This window comes from Cyanistes caeruleus, chromosome 13 (assembly GCF_971803275.1).
Source record: "Cyanistes caeruleus chromosome 13, bCyaCae1.hap1.1, whole genome shotgun sequence".
Lineage (NCBI taxonomy): Eukaryota > Metazoa > Chordata > Aves > Passeriformes > Paridae > Cyanistes > Cyanistes caeruleus.
Window position 1 is genome coordinate 7,277,928 of NC_141713.1, and position 21,041 is coordinate 7,298,968.

The 21,041-nt window shown below is 47.7% G+C and overlaps 1 protein-coding gene and 1 long non-coding RNA gene across 6 annotated transcripts in view; one reads left to right on the forward strand and one right to left on the reverse strand.

Moving 5' to 3' along the window:
- Positions 1 to 17,868, forward strand: part of LOC111934035 (uncharacterized) — an 82,814-nt gene extending 64,946 nt beyond the window's left edge. For both annotated transcript variants that reach the window (XR_015275592.1, XR_015275591.1), the window contains one exon: positions 12,238 to 17,868. This is a non-coding gene — a long non-coding RNA (uncharacterized LOC111934035). The remainder of the gene's footprint in view (positions 1 to 12,237) is intronic.
- The window catches only part of NTRK3 (neurotrophic receptor tyrosine kinase 3), a 204,480-nt gene that overhangs the window by 15,618 nt on the left and 167,821 nt on the right, over positions 1 to 21,041 (reverse strand). For 3 of the 4 annotated variants that reach the window (XM_086848323.1, XM_086848327.1, XM_086848326.1), the window contains exons 14-16: positions 20,080 to 20,252; positions 16,053 to 16,296; positions 5,228 to 5,302 (exon numbers count right to left, since the gene is read on the reverse strand). In XM_086848323.1, the coding sequence (XP_086704449.1) occupies positions 5,228 to 5,302; positions 16,053 to 16,296; positions 20,080 to 20,252 (492 nt within the window). The remainder of the gene's footprint in view (positions 1 to 5,227; positions 5,303 to 16,052; positions 16,297 to 20,079; positions 20,253 to 21,041) is intronic. The other variant, XM_086848325.1, reaches the window with a different exon arrangement.

A 21,041-nucleotide genomic window follows, 5' to 3' on the forward strand; every position in this document is an offset into this window, starting at 1 on the left:
CAGGAGGAAGAGTGGTTTGGAAGCCTATCGCTGACTTCCCTGCGTTGGAGGTCTAATTACACAGTAACTGGTGACCTCGTAAGTACAGGGTAATCTGCTGTGTAATACCAGGGTAAATGATCCCAGTACTCCTGTCTTTTCCACTGCAGCCTTCCGCAGAGATGGAAGTAGAGCCAGTTAAAAGGTAATTAATCTTTGAACCATCTGACACTCACCCAAGGCAGTGAGGAATAACCAGCAGAAGTCCACTGGCTCTGGGCAGGACAAGGGACTCAGGAGCCACTGCTCTGGGAGTGTCCAGTGTCACCTGGCCTCTCCAGGAGCCAGCTGCCAGGGACACTGGGAATGGGCTGCTTTCTTAGAGCTGGATGCAGCTGTCTCCTACCTGTTAGGCAGCAGTTATTTGGGGAGACAAATCCAGAGCCATCTGCAGGAGGAAGGGGGCACCAGGGGCACGTGGATGCCTGAGTGGAACAGGCACCTGTGCTTTCAGTGTTAGCAGGATGGAGCCAGAGGTTTCGAGCATGATGGGGATGAGCAGTCTGGACCGCTTCCTTACCCTCACTGCAAGGGAGGTGGGTGTGAACAGCACCAATGCTTTCCTCTGAAACCATCCCAAACAGCCAGGCACAGACCCTGGCATTCACCCTGCAAAACTCCAGGAAAATCAGCCAAGAGATCATTTTCTCCCTCCCCACTGTGAGATACATTTAATTCCCTCCCATTCTAACAGCCTGCTGCCCTGGGGCTGGGGGCTGTCTGTGTGACCCCTGCTATCTTCATGGCAAAAAAAATATATTTGTATTCAATTCAGACCCACTGACATCATTCCCTCTGAAGACCTGCAGTTTTTTATGGTAAGCACAGTAATGATTTTCAGATTATAGACTAATAAAATATTTTAATTTGTTCAGCACATTAAGATGGGCACTATATGATTATTATGACATTTAAATAGTGCTTTAAAAAAAAAGAAAAAGGAGGATGAGAGGGTCTGCTTGCATTTCTTATCCAAGCATAAGCACTGAAATAGAAACTTAAAATCCTACACGTGGGTACCTGATACCTCCCCTCCGTGCCTGTTTCACTTGAATACCTGCCAAGTTAAATAAGCAAACATGAGATTGCAGTGTCCTAGTTCCAAACCCGCTTTTGGCAAAGGATCCCTCCTCTTTAGTCACTCTGGCCATGTGCAGCAGTGGATTGAGCTAAGCAGCACCTCCATGTGCCATTGGGTCACAGCTGGGCTGGGTCATCGCTCCTCATGGGTAACACTGAGTTTTTACACTTGAGCCTGTACTCACCAATTTCTCCCCCTGTCCATTCATTGTGCACTCAGATGAACTAACTGGACAAATCATGGGTTTAGAGCATCCCATCATTTTCATGGCATATAATGCATGCTGCAGGCTGCTGCACCAGCCACCTTCCTCTGCCTGGGCAGCACTAGCATGGTTTGGAGTCAATCAGACTGCACTGGACAAAGCAGGGGCATTTTGCAGGGGGAAAGTTGCCCTTGAAGCATCATGGATTGGTAAGGCTGAGAGCTATGGAATTCCTCTCCTAATGTGCAAAACAGGACAGTGAAACTCCACCCTTGGAAGTGCTCAAGACCAGGGTGGATGAGGCTTTGAGCAACCTGGTCCAGTGGAAGGTGTCCCTGCCCATGGCAGGGCACGGGGACTAGATGTCTTTAATGTCCCTTTCAATGCAAACAATTCCATGATTCTGTGAATTCACTGACTTCTCAAAAATGCTGCACAGGTAATGGCTCATACAGTGAAGCTATAAATGGCAGGGAAAAGCCTGTCAGCAAAAGGAAGAAAATAGCCAAATGTTGAGCTCAGCGTTAGCTACACCTGGCAAGAGAGACAGAGGGTTACACAATGAATATGATGGCGAAGAATAGCAAAAAGCTTCCTTTGTTCTGTGAGTACTTTTGCCTTGTTCCTCACCTGGATCACTCAGGCTTAACGGCAGGCGATTATGTGAAGTCTGTTCCACGAGGCAGAGGCAAGAGTGAGCTCAGGCCTCCCCATTATCATTACCTGACCTTGCAAATTCTCTTTTGCAACCTCAGCATTTTTTTGCGGTGAGGATTTCTGGGTGGTTATTTTAATAAAACTGTGTTAAATTTCTTGCTTCTGTGCCAGGTACCTGCTGTTTAACAAATGGGCCATGACTAAGCATAGACTGGAAATCAGGGGCAGCTAGGATTTAAAGCAATGAGACTCTGGGACTGTCTTCTTCCCCTTAGGAGCACATTTAATAGTGGTGCTTGATTATGAAAAGGATAAATCTGATATGATTGATGCAACAGGGGATTGGGTTTGATGATCCAGGGAATCCCTTTCAGATCTCTTTACTCCTAATGAAGTAATTTTTCAAAGGAGTTTTTAAGGGTGTGGTGGGGATGCAGTGCTGTGCAGATGGCAAACAGTGGTGAAACGTGTAGGTACCTGATGATGATTAGTGAGTCTCCATCCCCAGATTTAGCCAATTCTCATCAACAAGAGGGTGGAGCACTTCTCTTCTATGGATCTTGAGCAAACCAGACAGAGGTGGGTGCAAGGATCCTACCTGCTTCCTTCTTTGCATTTTCCAGCCACTGAGGACTCCCAAAATTCACTCTCTGTGAACCCATAACTCAAATGTCTCAGCTCACAGACTCCCTACATATTGCTAAGCTACTTACCTGTTTTCCAACATTGTAATGACTGTGTCCCTTGCAATCTTATTTTCATGTGAATCTCCTTGGTGAGCACAAACAGGGATCACTCTCTAACAATGCCAAACTCAGCCACAGAGCTAATGGAATTTCCTATGGTGGCAGAGGACATCAGTAGCAGGGAAGGGACCTGCAGCACAGTCCAGGTCTGGGATTGATGCACTCTTCTCCCTGCACCTGGCTCTGCTCTCCCTTCAAAACAGGCATAGCAGAGCACAAAGCAGTTTTCAGCCCAAGCATTCACAGATCTGGGATTCCCATCCTTCATCAAGCACTCAGGGGTGAGCTTGGGGCTTTTAAAGGTACAAGGGCAAAGTTTTTTCAGAAGTGATGCCCAGGGAAAGTCGTTCTTTTTTTCCCCCTGAGTGGTTTTAATTCTTTAATTCCTACTTGCTAATAAGATAGAATGCTATGATTTCTGCAGGATTAAATGGTGCAGGATAAGCTAAAGGAGTTTATTAATCAACAGGCTTTTAGAACTGGGAAAAAATAATTTTAAAAAAGGAACAGGGTGGTAGATAATAGCAATGAACACTTCCCCAGCATCACCTGCCATGACACTGTAGCCAAGGGGAGGCTGTCATGTTAGTGCTGGGCATGGCATTCTGATAGCAAATAAAAATGATAAATGACAGGATAAGGCTTTCTCTCTCCAAAATGTGGTTATTCACAGATGTGCTACATTTCTCCAGGGCCTGATCCTGCGAGTAATACCAGGTGTAGCACTTCTGTGCTCCTCTGGCTTCCCCAGGGACTGCTTGGAGCAGTGAGTGCTAGGCCCAGTGGCAAGTGGTTGCAAGATCAGATTCATAGTGTGCCAGGCATTTTGAATGAAAAGAGCTATAAAGAAGTCACATATTATTATGTCACATTGCAAAGGTCAACCCCAGTATCTGTTCTGTCGTAAGGACATGATTCAAAGGCAACAAAATAGTGTCAGGGCACAGGGGAAAATAATTTTTTTAAAACTGCCTTCAGGGCCAAGGATACAAAATTACATCAGTGCTTAGAACTAAATTCCCATCCACACCCCACAATTCAATTTTGGCTCAGAAAGGCATAAGTGTAACAAAATCACCTTTCAGTGGCAAATCTTCTTATCTGCTGACATATCCCCTGCAAAATCAGCAATATCTAAACTCACACTCCCATTTGGTTCTAGCAACAAGTCAGGAGGTGCCAGAGCCTTGCTCTATCACAAACCCCAGGAAGGATTTGCAAGATCCACTCAGGTGCTGTAGGCATTCTCTGGAGCAGGAAGAGTGGTCCTGACACTTGTGGGACAGCTCATCCTGCATCACCTGGCAAGAAGCAAACAGATCCCCTCACAGTGCCCCAGGGAGGCTGGGGTAACGACCCAGGTGATTTATCCCATATTTGCCTACTTTGCAAATATTTATGCTCATCTCTGGGACTGCTGGCATAGGGAAGCTATTGGGAAATAAAGTGTGGAAGCCATCACATTCCTGCCTGAAGCCATGAGGGGTCATAACTGCTCTGTGCAGTGTCTTAGGGTGGGTTAGCTCCATCCACTTACAAAAGAAACTCAAGCAAAGACTCCCCAACTTTCTGAATCAACAGAGCTTTTCCTTGTGCGCCAGCAGAAGAATCCCACAGGACAACCAAGCTGCATATTTGCTCCTCTCTCAGGCTTCTGCAGCTCAGCCTCAGCAGCCCTGCAGCCTCCTGGAGGAGGCTTGTGACAGCTGGGGACACTGAGCTGAGGGTCCTGCAGAGAGCACCACAGGATGCTGGCTTTGCTCTGAGGCAGGGAGGGCAGGGGAAACAGAGGTGTCACCAACCCTCAGCAGGCTCACACAGCTCATGTGGCTGCCACACCCTTGGCAGAACCAAAGTCCTTTGCTCTGTCAGAGCTTCAAACTCACAGCAACCCCTCACTGCCTCTCCTCTGGCCAAGGGATGGGAGCAGCAGTGGGAAGCGTTGGGTGATATCCACTCAATCACAGCCCCAGACACATGGTCAGACACCCAGAATGTGTCCAGACCACACAAAAGGCATCAGGGCTGGCATGTGACAATCCAACCACTCAAATGGTCTGGCCCTTGCCAGTTTGACTGTCCAAGCAGCTCTTGAGAGGACAGCACAGGTCAGGGACAGTCCCAGTGAGCAGTGAAAATGCCACCCTGCTTGGAGGCATGGGATATTTTAGCTGCACAGAGACAAACCATACTGTACTTGCTGCCAAGGCCAAGGACAGCCCACACTGCCCACCAGTGCAGACACAGCCTGGACACCCACAGAGGAAGGTGGCACTGAGGACTTCTGCATTCAACCCATATTATCTGACCATCCAGAGGAGCCCCCGAGAGTGGCTGTAGTAGAAACGTGTGCAGTTCCCATCACAGCCAAGAGCCCCTTCACTGCCAAACGCACAGGTCCCGACCTATTCCCAAAGCCACTCAACCCACGAGTCATTTCATGCCCAAGCAGCACCAGTCCCCCACTTCCAGCTGCCCCAGGGTTCGGGATCCACTCACTGTTGCAGCTGCCGACGGTGCCAGTCTCTGTCGCTGCCACGCTGCGCTGAACTGGCCCTTCAGACGCGGCCCTTCCTGACAGTGAATGGGTGAAAACAAGGGAAGGAGACAAACAAAAGAGAAGGGAAGGGTGAGAGAGGGAGGGAGGGATGGGGGGGATGAAGCAAGGGGACAAGAAGGGAAAGGGTGTGTCTTTAACTGAACCAAAAGTCTTTCACTAGCTGCAGCATCCCAGCGCTACACAACCTTTGCTGCGAGGGCATGGCACAGGTGAGACCCTCTGGCCCTTGTGAGCACCACCTGGCACCCCACACAATCACCTGCACCAGTGCAGAGAGCTGGGTGAGCTGGGCAAGAGTCAAGGGGGACTGAGCCTCCTGAAACTTCTCCTTGGACTGTGAGGCCACATGGAATGGTCACACAGAATGTCATCCCTTGAGGGACTCAGAATTCTTCTCCAAACAAGAGTAATTTTAGGATGCTTGAGCACTTCCTCTGTATCTGGTAGTTCAGCATCCTGGTTCTTGCCCATTGCCAGCCCTCCTGGGCACGGTGCAGGGACTCATCTGCCACTGCCATCAGAATAAGGCCCAGGCCTGATGTCTCCACTGAACAAGCTCAGGCCAGCCAGAATTAAGGGTATTGTTGGCCAAATGTCCCAGTGAAGTACTTTGCACATCACCCTACCCTGGCCCAAAAGTCTTTGTCCCATCAGTATTGTCGCAGGTTGGGGAAGAAAATACCTGATCTCACAGCTTCAAATCACCCACAAACCTGCCAGCACTCAGAAAACTGAAGTTTAAAAAGGGACAGGGGAAGCAAAATTCTGGGGAAGGAAACACAGTACTACATTTTCTTCTGCATCAAAGCAGGAAAGATTTGGGGAATGAGAGAGAGAAAAAGGGGGTAGAGATCTCAGTGGGCACATTAAGAGTAATGACAGGCATAAAGTCTGCTGACTTTCCAGTGAGATGTTTGTGTTCCCACTGGGACAAACTCCCAAGATGGAAAGGCAGTTGGTGAACACAGTGTTTTGGGGGTACACTTCTGGCTGTGCTACTGAGGAACTCAGGCTGAAAGCTGCCTGGGGAATACCCAAAATATGGCCTCAGGGTGTGTCCAGCTGGTCATTGCCCTGGCACCTGCCCACCCTGCACCAGCAGTGGAAACTGAGCTGCTGAATGTAGCTGGCAGCTTATTCTGCTTGGGGAGTTGCCCATTGGATGACTGACTCACCTCCCTTCCCAAAAAGGTGGAAAACTGTGGGGGGAAAGGCTTAGAAAATTGTTTCATGCTGGTTGTTTAAATTGCCTCTGTGTTACAGTCGGGGGAAAACAAAAGAGAAGTCTATGCATAAAACTGCATCCTAAAGCCAGCTGTGGCAGAGGCACGGACGTTGGAAAGAAGCAGAGCAAATGAAGTCATCCAGCAGAGGGGAAAAAACATCAATATAATATAGTGCAGAACAAAGCAAATTCTACCTCAAACACAGAGCTGAAAGGGAAACATCTCCCTCTGTCAGATCTATTACCATGCATTTATTCCAATAACAAATAACTAACCTGGAGAGTAACCCAAACCTGATTTATTTCTCCATCTAAGTAAATATGTAGAGGCAGCCGAATTTGAGTGTAAAAACCACTGATCTCATATGTTTTTTTATATATGTTGGAAAAAAATAGGAGTGAAGTTTCTGCCCTGCTGCCAGGGGATGCTGGCAAAGCATTTGAGCTGTAGATGTTGTATCTTGTCACTAATGACTGCAGGGAACTAAAAGGGATTTGGATTTTATAATGCTTCACATTAATTGATAATTTGGGCTCAGAATCCACAGTGGAACAGAGGATTTGCTATATTGGATCTGTCTAGTGGCCCATAAAATCTGGCATCTTGCCTCAGTGATGCTCAGAAAAATTATCACCCAGCATATCTTTGCTTATAATATTTTGGCCACTCCTGTAAGGACCATACAGCAGAACGTCCCTCTGGCCTGCACAGCAAACATCTCAAAAACCCTGAAATGTGGCTTTGCAGGGTTCTCTCTATGGATTTGGTTTTGTTGTTTTTTGTTTGTTTTTTTTAAAGGAAGAAAGAAACTCTTTAGCTACAACCTTCCTCAACAGACACACTGCTGCTTTAACTCTTGGTCTCCACACTCCAAATAGAGAGGTGAACTTGTGTTTTCAGAAGGCAAACAGGGGCATGGCTGAGGCCAGGGTGGGGAGATGCCTTCTGCTGAGCAGAACACTATTGATTAGGCAGTATAAAGATTTCCCTCACTAACTCCTTTAGCAATCTTATCATGTGTCGCCCACATAATTGGATGGGGAAGAGAGAGGTGGAATCACTTAAGTGTTCAAAGCCCAACACGCACTGAGGAAAGATTCCCATTTCGTGTGTGTGTGTGCAATTTTGTGCATCGTTGCCCCTTGACTGTACATTGAGCACGCTCTCTTTGACAGCCAAGCTCTAAACAGCCTGGGTATTAGAGCTGCTTGCAAATAGGGGCTTTCTCCATCCAGCTGGGGGAGAGAAGGAGCTCACTGGGGCTGACAGAGGCAGGACTATGAAACTGGGGGGGATCAGGAGGGGAAAGCCTGGAGAAACTCTGACCATGCAGGCATCAGCAGGGAAAAAAGAAAAGCAGTGGTTTCCTTCCATGCAAGCATCTTAATTAGGGATGTTGATGAAGATACTTGCATTTTAATCTTTTTAGGGAGGCCTTCAAATTGTCATGAAGCAAAGCATAATTTATCCATGACCTCACTAAACTGGCTTATAACTACTCTGCCTCCAGTTTCTTTGCTGATCACACTGAGGTTTGGGGTGCCCCCCACCTTTCCTGGTCAATGTGTCACCACACAAAAGATCTCTTGGCTGCACCCATGGTAAAGGAGAGCTGAGATCATGGTCCTGCAGGTGGGAAGGCAGGAGGAGCCCAGTGGCCAGCTGGGCTGCAGTGAGGAAATGGGTTTAATAACCTAGACAGGATGAGAGGGGAGGGTTTTACATTTGCACGTTCCAGTCTCTCTGGACTCTTAAGTGGCAGGGCTCCTCCCAAAGCATCAACAGTTCACAACCCACACTCTTTCTGGTCTACCTGTGCTGGAATAATGAAGCTGGAATTATATGCTGGCATAAGGTTCTCTACCTTCTTCTGCTCTAGCTACAGTTTAAATCTGTTTAAATTTAAATGCAGTTTAAATTTTTATCCACCTTGGTAATACCAAGAACCATCAGTGCCTCTGACCTACTATGTACAAAATCCTTCCTTGTTTCTGGTGGCAGCACAGTGAAACACATTTTGGATGGATCCCCACCATGGGACAATCTGTCTTGCTCTTTTCCTTGTCTGTCACAGCTTTCAGGCTAATGGGATGTTCCAGGAGGGGACAGCAGGAGGAAGCGAGCACACTGCATGCAGACAGCCTCTAGCAGGTGTTGGGAACCACACTTGGACAAAACAAATTAAAACAGGGGAAAGAAAAACAGTTTCATAGTCAGGGGGAGGAGAAAAACTACTCAAGGATGGATGGGGATCACAAGTAGCTTCTCTTGCCTCTCTAGATCTGTTGGCTGCAGCCAAGGAACACTGAAAATAGTTCCTGAAAGAATCCTGCCCTCAGTAGTAAAGTTTTATGCAAAGAGAATTGCTTTGAAGGAAAGGTCTCCTGAACTTCCCTGCAGGAAATTTGCTATTTCAAGTTTTTACAGCAGAAGTGATAGGCTTGGGTAGTTTGGCTGCATTGAGAAACAAGCCCAGCTTTCTGAACTGAACTGACTCTAACTTATGGGAATGGTGTCAGAACCCCAGTGGTGACTCCAGCACTTGACTGGTTACTCCCAGGACCCTCCCCAGATCCCAGGAAAGCAGAGATCAGCCTGGACAGATTTTTAGAGCAGCCAAAGTCCAGTCAGCCAGGACAAGGACTGGAAGAATCATCTCTGTTGAATCCAAACCTCTCATATACATCCTCAGGTGTTTTAGGTTGGGAAATACTGAACAACAAACAATTCCTCCCTGTTTGGCTACATCTTTGACCTCTGCAAATGGAAGGTTAAACACCATCAGGAAGCTAAAATGAAAGGCTTTGAACTCCTAGCCCTCTGGATCTCAGCCTGATGTTTGGGAGAAATCAAAAGCCTCAATTCAAATGCCTCGGAATGGGGCTGAGCTTTGACTGAAAGATGGTAAGTTTGATAAGCTCTCAGTAGGTATGTGATGGTTTGGGGAGAACACGGGGATTTAGCTGGAGGTCAGTGTTTAGGTGAATATTGAGACTGCATTAAACAAAAATTCTGAGCCAAATGACTTGCAATGACAGCAGCAACATACCCTGAGCAGGAGAAGAGGTGAGCGTGGAGGTCAAGTACCAGAACAGGGAGTTTTTATTTCCCAAAAAACAAACTGCTCTTTTGTGCCTGTGCTTCAAAGAAGATGTCACCAGATTGTGAGAGCTCTTCACCTGCCACATCCCTCTCATTACTGGAATGAAATAAATGGCAACAGCATGAAAACAGCAACTCAAGCAGGAGAACAACAGGTAGACATTGAGAAAAAGGGGAGGGAGAAAAGAGGGTGCGGATGCAGGTCTTGACAGGGTGGAGAATTAGGGCAATTACCGTTTCTGAGGAAATGCCAGGAATACAGCACAACCTAATTTCCCCAATTAATTCTTCTGCACTTGAGCTGCTTTGTGTGAAGGGCTCTTAAGGTTTCAAACAGGAGGAAAAAAAAGACTCAACATTTGTTTTTCCCTCAGTGTAGAAATGGGGAAGTGTTGAGGGAAAGTGTCTGGCTAAAACACAAGATGATGCTGTTACATCTTCCTTTCAGGAGATAAGGAGCTGTGCCACAAATTCAATTTGCAGAGGATTTTATAGGAGCCACAGAGATATCAAAGACCAGCACGTTCAATATCACACTGACTTTTCCTGCACGCAGAGCACACCAGGACAGGCACAGAGACACTTCACCCACACACCCACATTGAGCCATTCCCTCACCTCCCCTCTTTCCAAACCCTCTGCAGCTGAGGAGGAATCTGGTTCCTCTGCACCCAAAACCCCAGTCAGAGCAGTTGTGAGGCATCCTGGCATGAGCCACCCACACCTGCAGAGGCATACAGATGTCATCTAGGGGGAATGATGGCAATAAGAACAGGAAAGAACAAAAAATCAGGGGTTGGGGTGATGGGGTACATGAAATAAAGAGATATTGAGAAGGGCATGTAGTACTTTCAAACACAGGCTCTTGCACACAGGAAGGCTGTGGCTCTGCTTGGCTGGCACATCTGTATCAGTCACATCTCCAGGTCACTATGAGACTTTTTTGCCCCTACTCTTGTAGGTCTGACAAAGCAAGATATATTTCCACAATCCAAGCTAAGAAGGATTAAATTAAAACACTTTTCTCTTCTAAGTCCTCTTCCTAATACCACATACATTTATAGATGTGAAACCTGTCCTAAAACCTTCCCAGAAAGGATGGAGAGAGAGCAGCACATCACATTTTCCACCCCAGAGAAGGGCTAGAAGAGGAGAAGGCAGCGCACAGATGCATCTGCACAGTGCTGAGGTGCTGGGAATGGTGCTGATGTTGGGAGCTGAATGTGACACACACATTGTACCTTGTACAAGAGATCCCCCAGCGTGGCCAGGGACTGAGCTTGCTCTCCCTCATCCATCAGCACTGAACTGAGCCTGAGGACAGTCTGGGTGCACAGCCTGGCTCACTCTCTGTCCAGAGCTGACTTACAGCCAGTGTACACTGGGTCTACCATAAAACCTGAGAGTGGCAGCTTATTCTCATTCCCAAAGCGAGGCAGTACCACATCCCAGCTAGAAGTTCAGAGGGAGGTTTCCTCCCCTGTGCCTGCTGGCATTTCCCTTAGCAGGTGATGGTTCAGAGCCCCAGCACACTCACCACAGGGCTCCATCCTGGTGCTGGCAGGGCTGGGCAGCAGCTCCCCTGGGCTGGGATCCACCTCTCACGCTGCACACACTGCATGAGCTGCACAGCAAAACCACAAGGAAAGCAGCAGGGGGCTGACAGTGGGTGCTGTGCAGCTGATGGAGCCACATGAGCTCTAAGGGGCTCTGTCAAGCCTGCACAAAAAAGCAGTCGGGAGAATACAGCTGAGCCTCTGCAGTGTTCAGAGCTGCTGGGAACAGAGCACCAGTGATGGTGTGATTATTTTGGAGCCCTCTGTCCAGAGGACTGTGGGTCAGACTAAATCCAGTTTCAATGCAAGGCTTGTCTGTTAGTCTTATCTACCATGCTGGATGAGTCTCCAAAGGAGCACAACCCAGGCAGTGCTAAATCTCAGTGATCTATTGCACACATGGAAACTCCACTGGAAAAATAACTGGCTGTACCCATGAAAAAGAAACCAATCTTGAATGGCAGAGGAAAAGAACAAAAGTAAGAGATGGTTTAGATGGGAGATGGTCATCACAAAGCAACCTTAAATGGGTACTTAAAATTATCAAGAATATGGGGGTTTTGTTGGCCATTTTAAAGAAAGAGAAGAAATAAAATGTTTACACAGTAAATCTTCACGCTTCAGAGAAGGAGGGATCTCAGACTTTTTAAGGAACATTGACCTAAGGCCAAAGTGATATCAGAAATGTTTTGGTTCTGATGGTCTAAGGGTGTGAGAGCCAAGGTTCATGGGAAGAGATATTAATCTTTTATTAAATCAACTGATACAACAGAAAATAACAATAAAAAAGAAGAACTCAGGGTTTGTGCACCTAAAATTCATTCTTTCTCCCCCTTACAACAATATTGTGTGTTCTATTAAAAGATATTACTTCTTCCTGCAAACCTTGTTTCTCCCAAATCCAAACAATTCTGCAGAATGGTGAGGACACAGAAAAGGGAGCATTTTTGTCATTATGTTTATCTCTGTATTGCTAAAATAAATTATAAAAAAAAAAAAATTAAAATAAAGTATTTCCAGGGCCCTTTTCAAGTCCTACATATGTCTTTTTTTTTTGACAAGCAGGTGTGCTCTGCATGATGAAATGACCTGGAGAACACTCAGGACTGACCTCTGTGAAAGGATGGAGCTGAATCCCTGAAAGGTTTCAAGCCCAGCCCAGGATTTGGAGCAGGATGCCAGAAGAGTAGGACAGAGGAAATACGGACAGAGAGATGTCTTCATGAGGTTTAATGTCTACATAAATCCTTCCTCTATTTGGCATGTGTCTTCACTGCTGATGTCCCACCCACGACAGGACATCACCTTGGGAGTTATTAAGGAGTCTTGACTACAATTTAAGACTATTTTCTCATCTAAAAATGAAGAAATACTGCCCTTTCCCTGGACAGCCGCCATGTGATTTTTGTTTTGGAACTGAATTACACATTTTGGGGGAAAAATGGAAAATTATCTGGGTATTACTGGAGCTTGGGTGGGTCCAGAGCCACAGAAGGGCTCAAACCCCAGTGTGCAGGGTGCAAGAGAAGCTGGGGATTCTGATCTCAGCCCTGGTGGTGCCCCCAGCTCTGACACTCCCCCACAGCCTCCGTGACATCCTCCAGGACAGCTCTGGGCAGTACCTGTGCCCCCCTTGCTGCAGTCTCCATGCCACCCTCAGCTTGGCTGAGGCACAATGTCCCTGACCTGCAGCGTCCCACCCGCTGCTGTCACAGTCCTGAGTCATACCTAGAAAAAAATCGCCTACTCACACAGTTTTTCAGAGAAAACAACAAGGAAAATGAAATCCGCCCAAACCTTTCCTCTCCAGCATGGATATATTCCGTCCCGCCTTCCCACAGAGACCCACACCAAAGATTGCACAGCACGTTACACAACACAGCACAGAAATGCTTCTTCAGCAACCCCGCCTTCCCCCTTCACACAGAAGCTGGGCTACTTCTCCCTGTCTCCCCAGTTCCTCCGCTTTCCACTCACATGCTGTTCCACCTCTCCCCACCACTTCCACCTCCACAACCATTTTCTGTCCATCCTGTCTTCTTGAAAGGAGGTTAAAAGGCAACTGTTGATGGGATCCCTCTGTGATGCAGGAGGAAAAGTTCATCTGTCTTCAGGCAGAGGGTGGAGAGCTTGCAGAGAGGGGAAAAGAGCCTCTCTGCTGTTTTTGTTACGCAAATGTTTGTTTTCTGTATCCAAGTGTGTAAGAGAAAATTAAGCAGTTCACCTTTGTTAAAGCAATTTTGCATCCCACAAATGCAGGAGCCAGATGGTGTACTTTCTTTGTCTTAAAAGATTAAAAAATGGGAAAGAAAGGAAATGTCTAGGAACAAATCCTCAGCCTGGAACATGGTAATACATCCACATACTCGGTTATCCAGGCTTGCAGGGCCTGGGCAGGAGCAAGCACAGGCACCCAGCAGTCTGAGGCCAGTCTGCTTGCAGAGCCCCAGTCCTGTCACTTTGTGCCAGCCTGGCAGTGGGATTTCTCCCTGTGTTTCCACAGGATGACAAATTACAGCTTCTCCCGGGGCTGTAGCTTGGACACACCAAGCAATGTTTTCTAGAACCAACTGAAGCAGAACTTTCCCCCAGGTCCCACTGCTGGCAATGGCAGGCTGTCTAAAGGGGAAAGCTGCCATTCACAAACACTGGGAAACAGACTGGGAAACTTCACCAGGCAGATCAAAGATGTGACCAGGGACAGCACTGAAGAGTCTGAAAGTTCAACTCTTCAGCCAAATCTCCAGCTTTCATAGCTGAGACCAAGGAGCAGCTTGGTTCTCCCACTTGAGTTTCTTTGCTCATATTCTGGGAGGAATGTGGCTGGGCTGTGGCTGAAGGAGGGATGAAGGACACCTGGCCCCTGGAATTCTTCTCTTTGCTGGCCTGGGGAGGCTTCCCAGCTCTGTGACTTTGTCACCATTCCTTCTTTGGCCTTGGGCAAGTGATGTAAACCCTCTGCCCCTCATGTCACCAGTGTAAATATGGGAAATCAGAACCTTCATTTGCTAGAAACCTTCTTTGGACTTCAGCAGAGATAAGGTCTCCATGAACTAGCTTCATGAACAAAAGTTTTAAACATATTGAGAATAAGTGAAAACAAAGAAAGGAAAATCAACTAAGAACAAAAGGCTGTGGTGGTCTGAAACTCAGCCTCTTGCTCTGGTCAGTAGGTGAATATTGCTTACTACTTCAGTCACACCTGGCAACGTGTATGCAGAGAAAAGTCCACTAAAGAAACTTAAGGACACTGCATGAGACAGCACAGAGCAGTCCTCAGCAAAACACTTTGCACAGACAGGATGAGGGCTACAGGACACAGAGAAGACGAAAAATCCCACGACAATAAACTGGCCTGTGGAGATCATCTCAGCCCTCCCAGCTGTGGCAACAGCCTGCAATTTCTCCCCTTGCACAGAGAGCTCTTGGTGCTGCAGGAGCACAAGCTCGGCTGGGATTGTCTCCAGCAGTGTGACACTGCCTGTGGTTGGGGCAGGATTAACAGGGCTGAAGGGAAGAAGGCAGGCAAAAATTTGGGTAATCACACTTGCTGCTTCTATCCTCCTCTGGGCTCTCCTCTTTCCTACTTGTTCTTTCCTGAAGTTTCAGCAGTAATGGGACCACTTCTCCTCTTTCCTCATCACTGCCCAGTAGCTGCACTGACACCTTTTCCCAGCATGGGTTTTTCTGCTGCACAGTGAAGACTTCTCACTGGTTCCCTCACTGGTAATTAAACCCAGTGGCAATCCAGTGTTCTGGCCTGGGAGAGGTGATATGTCTCAGCACAAAGCTGGTCACGTTTTCCTGCACAGTAACTGCACTTGGCAGCTATCACATAATGAAAACTCCCTCAGTCGGGTAAGATAATAGACCACCCTGGGCAGCTGGGAGAAATCATCCTCAAAGCCACACATACATGTTGTAAGCAGAAATAAATCAGCTTCTGTGCAAGCATCAGGCTAGAAACCATGGGTCCCTAGCCTGAGAAGCACTTCCCTGCTGGTGGATGGTCCAGAGACAAACTCCTAGTCCAGTGTGCTGCAAACACTTCTCACATCACATTTCTCGTGTAGCTGGGAAGGGAAACACACTCTTCTCTTCCTGGAACAATACACTGCCATCAGGCAGGCAGGACAGTGCAGACAGGTACAGAGGGAGTGTGCAAGACAAGGGAACAGTGTGAGCACAAATCACAGGAGAAAAGGCTGAAAAGGCATTCCTGGCTCATTGAGTCTCTCCCCAGAGACAAGTACAGGATTAGCCTCTACACTAAACCCAGGCATTTTTATCTAGTTGCTTCCTGAACTTCTTTAATGACAGGCTCTCAGCAACCTACCCCTGGCAAATTATTCCATTGTTTAAATGATGACCCTGCTGGAAAAGAAAATGTTCTGAGGTCAAACCTAAATTGACTATTATTTCCTCTTCCATATTTTATGCACTTATCAGTCAGTCTTTCAGTTGCCTTCTCTCTAGGTCCCTGTATTAAGTTTCTTTAATCTAACACCAGAGGTCACAGCCTGCAGTATTTATCATTTCTCTGGATTACCTTTAATTTTTCAATGTCTTCAAAAAACAAGGGACAAAAATAGGCAGTAAGGATGGAATGATTTCAGAGCCATCCAAAAGCGTGTGACTGTGTGCTGGGGTATCACAGAGTCTGTGTGTAGGCATCTGCATGGGTGTCTGAACTAGAAGCACGGCCAGGACTGAACAGGATTAAGGACAATGGTTTAGGGATGCCTGATCAACTTCTGTGCACACGTTTCAATGAGGTAATAACAAAGTAAGTGAGCCCAGGGGCTCCAAAAACTTATTTACTGTAACATTTCCTATCTCCCTTTGCTCTGAGCATCAGAGTGCCACTGCAGCTGCCTTACCCTGTAGTAGTCAGTGCTGTAGACATCTCTTGACATCCCAAAGTCTCCAATCTTCACCAGCAGGTTGGCTCCAACCAAGCAGTTCCTGGTGGCCAGGTCTCTGTGGACAAAGTGCTGGGAGGCAAGGTACACCATTCCAGAGGCGATCTGGCTAGCGATGTGGAGCATCTGGGATAGCCCTAGCTCCCCTTTGGCTTGTCGAGGCTGCCCATCCACGAGGATCATAGCATCTGGGCCGTGTGCCCTGTGGGGAGGAAAAAGCAAAGAGCACAGAGTTGGGTGTGTGAAGTGGCCAGGAGACAGGAATCCCACACAGTCACTGTTCTTGCTGGATGGGAACCAGCCCCCAGCTCTGCACTGTGAGGATGGACACACAGCTCCAGTGGAAAGGAAGAGAGAAAGGCTTAAGAAAAAACAGGAGGATGAAGGAACATTTGCTGGGTGAGTGGGTGCCATTTATCCTTATCCTGTCCTGTCTACTGCACACAACCTCTTATGGCCACAGATGGAGGCAGACTGCCAGGACAAACTGCGAGGACAGACTGCCAGGACAGAGGGACCACTGGCTTGAGGCAGCCTAGACACTTTTCTCTGGCAAGACCTCTGCAAAGCTAATGAGCATCCAGGTATTTACATTTGCTCCAGTTAATTCTTATACTGTTGAAAATGCCCCAAAGGCAGAAATATCATCCCCTTTCCTTCAAAAGCTTCTGCTACCTTATCTCTTTATCTATCCCAAATAGCCTCTTCTCTTTTCCCATATCACCAACACACCACTCCCTGATCAATACCAATACAGCCAGAAATCACAGAAAATGTTTCAGAAGAACATTAGCAGATTCCCCCCTGTAAAACCCCTTTTTATGTCCCAAAGGTAACACAGGTACTATGAACTGTGGCAGCACAAGCACAGGTACAAAGTTTAGCCCTAGATGTCAGCAGGTGCAGAGAACACCTTGGGCAACAAAAGGAAATATTTTGCTGAACCAAGTGCATTGTAAATGCAGGACTTTAGGTCAATCTTACTCCTGTCCTGTCCCTTTTTTGTCCCCTTCTTTGCTGTGTGCCAAGTTTTTCTGTAGTGCTCCCTTTGTGATGCTTCTCTATTGGCAACGTGCTGTTATCCCTGCTTCAAAACTGCTGCTGACCCAGACAGGAAACAAAAGCTGGGAAACCAGTAACCAAAGGGAAAGGGGAAATTGATGGGCACCCTTATGAGCAGAGAGGGATGTGGTCACTGCAGACCCCGAGGCAGTGGGGGTTGTGCCAGCCTTGCCCCCCACCCAACCTGTGGGCACTCCCACGCACACCATTCCTAGGGATGCTCCCTGGAAGGCCAGACCTGTATTTCTACATGCCAAGACCTTTTCTATCAGTATTTTCTGAGGCAGGACACCACCACTGCAGCCTGCCCTGGTGCAGACAGCAGGATCTGTTGTGGCACCAGCAGCGTGGTGGCCTTGGGAGGCACCAGGAGCCATCCCAGCAAACACCACCACCATCCCAGCTGGTATGTGCTGATTCTGCCACACCAGCTAATGCTGCAGGCCACTGAAACTGTGTTCCCTGGGAAGCACACAAAAGTCTAACAACACTGAGGGGAATTTATTTATTGTGCTTTTCTCTAGGAAGCTGGGTCTAAAGTGAGCCTCTTCCATTTTACTGCTTTTCCAATTTCTGCAGTTAAACTAGGAAAAGTCCATCTGAGTGTCTTACAGACTCCCTGTGTCCCTGGCCTCCAGTGGCTGGGTGACACTGTCTCCTGCGGTGGGCTGGGTGAATTATTCCACAATAAAAACTCCTGCTTGCTGAGGGATTCCAAGCAGCTCTGTATCACCAACCCTTCCTGACCCCCTTGCAGTCCCCATTCCCCACCAGCAGCCACCTTACCTGACAAAGCCCAAACCCTCTTTCCATATGACCCCTTAGGCATTCTGAGTGCCTCTTTGCAGGGTCTAAGCTCCCTTGTCCCCAAAGCCATCTTCCTTTGGGACACAAAGGGTTTTCTCACTGCCTACCACATTCCAGCATGCAGGGAAAGGAGCACATAGCTCCTTTTTCCAAGGCTGCACAGGAAGGAGAAGCTGGCAGCTAAACACAGCTGGAAGATGAGAAGCTGCGATCCCAGGGACCACACACCTGGAAAAGTTTCTTTTCCTTCATAAAGGCCAAAGATAATACAACAAGCTTTCTTTTCCAGTGAGACTGGAGATTAATTTCATCAGGCATGAGTGTTTCTCAGACATGTCCCAAGGAAAGGCTGGGACATGGGAGTGAGTGGTCTGTGGCTCCAGCATGATTTCAGCCTTAGGAACGCACTGCTGAGTGAAGAAATTCCATCAGGCATTGGCAGTGGGCACAAGACATCTTTCTGAGGCACTGAGAGAGCTTGTTTTGCGCTATACTCTTTGGGAGGTCAGCTAGAGCAGTGAGAGAGGTTGTTCCTTAGCTGTAATATCTGACTCCTCTAGGGGAATAAGGTTGCTGGTTCTGCCAGGAAAAAGGATAGGTCAATTTTGAGTTTTTCTTTGTGAAGCACTTGAAGAACAGCATCTCTCGCCCTCTTTTTCAGACTGCCTGCCTTCAGCACAAGGCTGAGGCACTGTCCTTAACACTGCATCACCAATCTGGGCTAAAACACCCCTTCAGTCCAGCTCATGGTTTCATGCTGGTGACAGAGTTCAATCTGCTGCTGCTGGGAGGCTGCTGAGACCTCCAGGCACCACAAAAGAGGGTCCCAGGTAACCAAGGCTGCTCCCCTTTCAATGTGGGTCTGAGGAGCTCTGTAAAGCCAACAGCCTTCACTTGTCTTACCTTGTCAAAGATGTCTTGGATCTATCCAGGGCTTGAGACAGGGACTGAGCTATAAAATCCTATTCAATCTACCTACAACCATACTGAAATGAGGACAAAAATCAATGTGGGAATGTTCCCAGCTCACCCACTGCCCTGCAAATGCCCCAAAGACACTGGGGAAAGGTTGGTATTACTTGGCAGAGGAAAGAAAAAAATCTCTAGGATACTTCCTTATATTCTTCTGGTGTTGGTGATTGCTTAGAAGTGAAAACCTCAGGGAAAAACTTATGTTCCCTTGTCAGAAATTGTGTTGGTAGAAAAATACTCAGTGAGTGTATCCCAACCCCAGATCTAGACCTGCCATGCACAAGATTCTTGTTCCTCCCGCAATCATATTCACACTTAGCAGTCAAAACAGGAAAATATCAAGGGTCCAATTTTCTAAATATTGGGAAATAAAACTACTAATTATTTCAAGAGGTAAGTACCACTCCACTTGCACGTAGGTTTCAGAGTGGAATTTCTGTTCTGTGGCAGAAGAGCACCATAAACATCCTCCCACAGCTGCTCCTTGGTCCTTGCTGCTGGTGGATGCAGAGCACACAAATGATCTGCCTCAGGCTGATGGAATGGTTGAATGATGATGGGGGGCACTGGGGGCTCTGGCAATTTGCATCTCTCTAGAGACAGACAAGGTAATTACAGCATTTATTCAGGCCTTGCCTGACTTCGTGAGGAGCCTGGTGCCACAGGTTAGGGACCAGGGATCAGGGATGGATCCCACAGGCACTGCCTGAGACTCCTCCAACATTTCTCAGGTCTTTTCTGAATGCAGGAATGAGAACCAGTGACCAGTAAATGCCCAGGACACAGATCAAAGACACCAGCAAATTTCTCAAATGAATATTTTGTGCTGTTGAGGCAGGAGCTCAGTGGCCAAGGGAGTGATGACAAGTGGCCTTTCTGCTTCAGCAGGACATGGCTTAGCTGGGCATGCGGGACTCAGAGCTGCTGCCAGCTGTGCCTTCATCTCCTTCCATCCCCACAGTGCAGAGAAGGATCACTTCCCACAGCTTCAAACTTGCTGAGGTGGGAGATGAAAACCCTGCTTTCCACAGCTCCTGGGATTACCCAAGAGAAAATGTTGGGATAGGGCTACTGAAGCCTGGAATCTGGTGAGTACCATCACCAGCAGCCCCACAGCACCCCCTGTGCCCTCACTCCCACATACCTGAGGAATTTGTTGAGGTCACCGTGCTTCATGTACTCGAAGACCATGATGAGCGGGTCGCCGTCGCCGCACACGCCGTAGAACTTGACGATGTGCTCGTGCTGCAGGTTGGTGAGCAGCTCTGCCTCCCGCTGGAAATCCTTGCGGGCTGCCAACGTGGGGTCTTTCAGAGCCTGCAAGAAGGGATGCAGACACTCACAGAGTGGGCTCAGGTGGGGGAAAAGCCAGAGCAAAGGGGTCACAGCATCTGCGAGGAGCGGATGAGGAAGGGAGGGGAACCACTGGCCCAGCTGTACTGGGAGGGCTGGTGACACCATGTTAGTGTTTCGTTCCTGTAGTTCCTGTCCCATGGGTTCCCCAGCTCCTTTCCTAGGCAGCAGCAAACATGCCTCAGAGGGCAATAGCTTCCAATTATTCCCAGCTTGGGCAGAATTTATACTGGTGACCTAGGGGTGAATGGCTTCATATCTCATTATTATTAAATTCCTGAGCCAGCCAGTCCTTGCTATCCGTCTTTTATTTTGAAATAGCTGACTACACTGCCTTTATTCAGAAGATGGATTTGCCTGGCTGTGCAGTTATTGTGTGGATTTTTCAAACTGCCTCTGAAGAAGGACACTGTCAAGTCTTTTCTCATAATTTTTAAAATCATGTTTTTATTCCCTGCTGTTTATAACAGCTCCCCTGGCAGACTGATGCTGAAATCAGTATCCTTATTGAGAATATCTCATCTCCCACGGTTTGAGAATGCCACTTTGCCATTGCAAGGCAACTTGCAGGATGCAGGTGATGTGGACCAGCCCAACATTGCAGAGCTGCCATGAAGATGCTGCTGTGGCTGTAGCTGATGATAAGAAAGGATTCTCCAGGGCTGGGTTCTGGCTTGTCTGTGCATTATTGTGCAGTTGCATTGGAGAGTTAGCTTGGAAGCAGCTTGTTATCATCTCAGGGTATCAAGGGAG